This window comes from Prosopis cineraria, unplaced genomic scaffold, assembly GCF_029017545.1.
Source record: "Prosopis cineraria cultivar Desert tree isolate PC_DT_omini unplaced genomic scaffold, ASM2901754v1 PC6, whole genome shotgun sequence".
In the NCBI taxonomy this organism is placed as follows: domain Eukaryota; kingdom Viridiplantae; phylum Streptophyta; class Magnoliopsida; order Fabales; family Fabaceae; genus Prosopis; species Prosopis cineraria.
The window spans coordinates 2,626,205-2,632,616 of NW_026555337.1; the positions used below are offsets into that span (position 1 = coordinate 2,626,205).

General features: G+C 36.4%; 1 protein-coding gene across 1 annotated transcript; it reads right to left on the minus strand.

The window, feature by feature from the left end:
- Nucleotides 1–4,381: 4,381 nt before the first annotated feature.
- Nucleotides 4,382–5,228, minus strand: LOC129314287 (60S ribosomal protein L12-like). Its single transcript, XM_054957686.1, has one exon. It carries the CDS (start codon nt 5,122–5,124, stop codon nt 4,624–4,626), a length of 501 nt encoding a protein of 166 aa, XP_054813661.1. The 5' UTR covers nt 5,125–5,228; the 3' UTR covers nt 4,382–4,623.
- Between the last annotated feature and the right edge of the window lie 1,184 nt (nt 5,229–6,412).

The following is a 6,412-nucleotide window of genomic DNA, read 5'->3' on the forward strand; positions in this document are numbered from 1 at the left end:
CAGTAGTAATTTATAACACAATTTTATACAAAATTGTATATGTTAATAAAATTTATTAAATATACTTTATAATTTTATTTTTTAAAAAATTAAAATATAAATTTTTATAAATACATTTCACATAATATAACACTATCTATCAAACATTAAATAGAGGAAGAAAACAAAATACAAGAAGGATGGAAGGGTATAATCAGGACAAGAATAATTAATGAAGTCTTATTGTTATCCAAGTATCTTATATTTTAAAATATCAAATAATATCTAAAAATATTTTATAAACTGCGACAGAGAAAATACTAAGAACAAAATATGATATGTCATTCTAGGATCAAGACTAGATTTTATACAAAATACAGGAAAAATTACTGGTTTTTATTCTTCATCGTGTTAGAAAATTTTGTTATTACCCGTGAATTAGTACTGCTTAATAGCCATAATTAATTACCAAATGAGAGCTATAAGTGTAAAATAGTTTATGATTGAATAAACTATTACATGTGAATTAGCCATAATAACATCTTATGGTTAAATAAAAACATAATATATATGCATTTTGCTATCATTTGATGGTTCCAAGTGGCTTTTTGTATCTGGTATTCAGTTCTCCATCATCCTCAGGGGTGTGTTTTATATTACCTAATATAGTCAGTATATGCACCTTGTACGTTTAAAAAATTGCACTGGTCAGAGATGAGTTAAATTTTAGCGTGAAATAAAATTGAACGGTGAGGATGGTAAGAACAGACACGGAATTGGCGGCCACGTGAAATATGAGGGCGTGCAGCTTAGTTGTGCTGTAAAATTAAGTTCATCATGAAAATATATTAGAAAAAATTATTGCTGATGACCTGAACAAAACTAATATTTATTATAAAAAATATTAAAAATAGCAATTATTGAGAAAGACCAAATAATAAATTTTAAATTTTAAAATACAAAATTGTCTCAAATCAAATTTTTTATATTTTTTCCAACCACGTGTTATAACTTTGGCTGAAAAAAACCACGTCATAAATAACAGTGATAAGTAAACAAATAATACTAAAAATTAAAAAAGAAAAATAGTATATCATAATTATGGGATTTTAATTTTGAGGGAGGAGGGATGTGCTGTGGACAAGAGAGCGCCACGTATGAAAATGAGAAGCCGACCCTGATGGAATTAATTAATGAATTCAAAATGGCTATTTCGTTGAGAATGACGGCTGGATGGACGGTGGCCTGGCCATCGCTCATTTTAAAATTGTGAAAAAAGTAAAGGACAAATTAAAAACCAGGGAAGTACAGAATCAAATGATATAATCAATTTGAAGAACACGACGAGTAAACATACGTCTCCCTTTTCATGACCTCAGAACGGGGACGCTGTGCCTGCCTACACCGAGAGGGATCACAAGTCGATAGAGTCATCGTCTTCAGGATCAAAATCTTCCTCTGGAATGGTGTCGAGCTTGCGAGTATCGGAAGGCCTCCTGGGGAATTCCAGAAGCGAAGGAACCACCTCCATCCAAGCCTTCCCGCTCCGCCGCCTCACCTCCTTCGCCATTGTATTGCTCCGATATGATTGATCCGACTTCTCTCTCCTTCTCTGCGAGCCCAACAGGATCAAGAGAGACAGAGAGATGAGATATACCACCAGATTCGATTATTTGGTACCAATGGCGGTGACAGCAATCCTATATATAGGGAAGCTTGAAAGAAATGGGGGGAACCGCGTGAAAAATGATACGGCCGAGGGCACCACGTGTACAATAATCATTCATGATTCCCAAACAATGGAGCTCACCAACTTTCCCCCACTCGCCACAACTGGCCGGACGAGAAGCGATGCCTATTCCTTGGGCAACGGACAACCCTTGTTTACGGTTCCTTCCATTAATGCCGACCATTTTCTCGGTGCTTTCTTGGCCATGAATCATCATTATATGGTTACTCGCCTTCATCCACACTACCACATCGCAATTACTCTCTTCCATTCCTACCTTAACTAGGAATCTTCCAGATTCGCCACCTATCAATTTCATCTAACTTGATCGAATTATTAGTTATGCGAGCCTTGAGCTTGGACGTGCTCTGCCATATGAGCTAAAAACATCTACTAGAATTCCAATTCAGTTCTTTTCTAAAGTTTTGTTTCGCAACTAAAAGTCTAAAACAATGAAACAACGAACAGTGTTGAATGCAATGACTCGCGTTTCAAGTTTTCACCTTCGTCTCCTAAAATTAAATACTTTTTTTATAATATAAGAAAGAATTCAATACTGTTTGAAACATTCGGACTATTTAATCAGATGGCTGAAACACTGTTCCAGATCGAAACAAACATGCTATCATCTACAGGTTGCATCAACTTTTTGTTTTTGTTTTTTTTTTCTTTTTGTTTTTTGCTTTGTTTTGTATTGCTTTTTTTTTTTTTCCCGAATCAGGAGGCAAGCCCAAGCTTGAAAGAGTTGTATTGACTTTCCTGCTTCAACTAAAAACACAACACAATGGACAGCATGCGACTACAACCTAATAACAGGCCAAAATTGATCGACTCCCACGATCTTCATCCTACCTTACTTTCATTTAGAATTATAAATTGATACCTCGAATTCAAAGCATGCCAATCGTTCTTCTTAAACTTCCCCCAGGACAAGTTCTCAGCACGTCTTGTCTTCATACAAGGCTTCGAACAGAAACACATGCCCGCATATTCTATGCCATAAATGGTGCATGTGATGGGGGTTAGAATGCAATAACCAGCGTAAATCTGACTACTGAACGCATCAACAAATGCTTTGAGGCGGAAGAAGCCATCGAATGTTGTCACTACACAAATAACAGAATAGTTGACAGAGAGAGGAGAGGGAGGGATTGGGCAAGTACACACTTGAAGAGGAGAGAGATTTAAAGCTGTTAAGGTACTGGGTAACAACGACGATAAGTAAAAACACGTGACACCACAAAACGGTTTTCACAAGATTAATGTTAAATTTTTATGGACGAATTACGCGTCAAAGCCTCAAAGACTCCTTTCGAAACCTTTTCAAATTTAAGGGACTAAGTTCGAAACATAGGTAAATTAAGAAATAAAAAGAAAATTAACCAAGACTTTATTTCTTCCCGTTAACAACAAAAAATAGTATGTAGACTGTTCACGTCTACAGTCCTTCAACAGGCATTTGCCAAACAAAAAATCAATTAACATGACTGAAACTCCTTGCCTAACGGTGACAGAAAAACTGCCACTTAAACAGACTTAAGAATTGAAAACTATTCAAGCCTTAAGGTGGTTGACACCCAGCCAACTTACAGATATAATGATGTACTGATGACATCGTCAAACATGAACCCAATATCACAATGACTATATATAAATTCATAACCTACAAAATAGAATCATTAGCTTTCAGAGAAAATATACAACTCCAAACCCCCGACCTTGAAGCATGTCACCTAAACATAAGGTAGATCCTTATTGTTGAAGTAGATGGGATGAACCAATGAGCTCAGATATTATTAATGAAATAGTACTTATACGTCTATCAACAACAAGTAGATTAACACCTGTGGGAATTAGACTAGCGTAAAGTACCACTTTGCAGGCACTTCCCTTTGCTTCAGAACCAACACCTTTAGTTTTTAGTTCTTCGTAACACACAAAAAGGGGCCTGCAGAGAACTAAGAGACTATCGAAATTATAAAGTTTAGTCATGAGGTCCCGCGAGAGTAAACAAGTGCAAAGCAATGAAAAAGGGCAACATAACTACATGCCCAAAGTTTTAATTTGTGCCGTCACGAGACTGAAAATGTTCAAGATCAAAACCCTCAAATCAGTAAAAAACAACTCAACTGATCTATATTTCTGATGAAGGGCAACTGGATCATTTCCATAAGACCTTGCCCTAGCAGACAGATGGCTAATTTTCTCCTTCAATCGAAGCGAACAGAAAAACATACAACGAAACTTAAGATACAATATGCTCTCCAAAAAATCCGCCAAACCAATTCTGATATTATTGTTAAACAGAAATGGCTGTAGTGAACATGCTAGATACTGTTAATCATAAATCCCTCTCCCAATCCTCGCACTCATGAGAGGCCATGCCATTAGCCCTCAAGGTCATTGGCAAATGGCACGTCCTAATGCAGAAAAATATGTGCACAATGGAGTTCCAGCCAAAGCCTAGCAGGAATAGAATAAGAAATAACAGGCACAATACTAGTAAGTACAGAAACAACAAATCCCTTGAAACGAAATTAGGAAGAATGAATCTGATCAGAAGCAGAAAAAAACAGCCAGCACACCAGAAAACAGTCGGAATTAAAAACAAATACAACACAATTCAAAAGCTATCCATAAGTATAATGCCAATGCGCGTACCTAATAAAAACATTAAAACAGACAATGACTAAATAATCCATTGATCAAAGGGATGACATTCTGGAAACGAAAATGAAATCAAAACTATAACCAAATAAATTATTGTCCTCGTAAGCAACTTTAACTAGCAAATACAATATCTCCAAATCATCTAGATTACTCAAATTGTAAGCAAAAGCGCATGGTCTCCAACTGTTCTCCAATTTTTTTATATCAAAAATCACTGATTTGACAGGATGAAGAAAAAATGGACCTCATTCCAGAGGGACTTCAACATCTCCATCAGTGATCTCCTGCTGCAAGTCCTTTGGGTCCTTCCCGTCCACTGTGCAACCAACAGAGACGCAAGTACCAAGGATCTCCTTTATAGTCCCGGAAAGGTCCTTAGCCATCGACCTCGGCCTCATAGTTCTTGCAATCTCGATCACATCATCGAGGGATATGTTGCCATTGTGCTTAATATTCTTAGTCTTCTTGCGGTCTCGCTCGGGCTCTTTCAAGGCCTTGATAACAAGCGCCGCAGCAGATGGCACCACTGATACCTTGGCCTGGCGGTTCTGGACGGTGAGCTTAACAGTGACTCTCAATCCCTTCCAGTCCTTAGCCGTCTCCTTCGCTATGTCTTCACCAATCTTCTTAGGAGAGAGACCGAGAGGACCGATCTTAGGGGCGAGCGAACTGGCCGCACCTACCTCGCCTCCGGTGACGCGGACATACACATCGACGACCTGTGAGGGATCGAACTTGGGCGGCATGGCTGCAGCGTGGAAGAGCTAGGGTTTCAGAGGAAAATGGAAAGATGGCCAAGATTGATATATATATTGGGGTTAGGGTTTTGCCGAGTGTGAACTGAAATGGCTGTTTTAACACTGAGCTAAGCCGAGATTTCACATGAAGGAAGCGTCTCTTTGCGGTGAAAGGCGAGGGTGTATTTGTAAACTAGTTTATGGACTGATTTTGCACTGGATCTCGGCCAGAACTGAGGAAACCTTTTGTAACTGGGCTGAAGCCCAAATCATTGTTCACATTACTGTTCTTTTTAGGCCGAATCGTGGATAGCATAAGAAAATATCCTTGGGCCTTCTGGTCACAAGCCATTTCGGTGTTGGACTTCCTTTTTTGTACAGAAAAACGGTTACCGGCCCAAAAAAATATTTAAGGCAGGACAAAAGCTCGCAACAATCTTTTTGTATTGATTGCCTTTTTTTTTTTTTCACTCGCAACCTCAGGAAACAAGATCGAATCATCGTTACGAGATATATTCATATTTTATGTTTAATAATAAAATTATCTTTAATGAAAAACACTTATAAATAATCAAAAAATAATTTGTTTGGTATGTATAAAGAGTAGATTTTATTGACGGCATAAAATATCTCCCTCAAAATACAAAAAGCATTAAGTAGACGTCTCTCAATGCAACATCTGCCGCCAAAAAAATTGTTATTTCGAGGCACAAGCTATTAAGGAGTGGTGGTATTAAGATACTAAAAATATTAATTGATGGAGATTATTAATTTTTTTGTTGTGGAAGTTATTAATTATAAGTGGTGAAAATAATAAACACTTATATTCAGTTAAATCAAAATAAATAAATTTTAATGTGTCAATAATATTAACAAAAATAATTTATTTTAAAAAAATAATATATAAAAAATTTACATATATTAATTTAATTGAAAATAAATACTTCAAACACATAAAGTCATATGTTTTCTCAAAAATAATATCAATTGTCATGATAGGCGAAATAAAGTAACATTTTAGTCAATTTGCTCATGGTTTAGTTAATCTATCGTCCAAATCTTCAGCCGGTCGCCTGGTCTGAAACGTTTTAAGGCATTTAAACTTATATAGTGTCCAGCAATTCAACACCTCCATGCCAGCAAGCGGGTCCCAAGAACGGTAAAAGGTCAACGTAAAATAGAAATTGCATGATAAGTCACGTTAACGATGCATTCATGTTAATACTAACAAATGAAATAAAATATAGGCCATATTTGGTAGACTGAAATTATAAAAATAAAATTAAAAAAAATTTAA

What these genes read in the sequence shown, in the direction of transcription:
- LOC129314287 (XM_054957686.1), bottom strand. Translation starts at nt 5,124, where the DNA reads ATGCCGCCCAAGTTCGATCCCTCACAGGTCGTCGATGTGTATGTCCGC.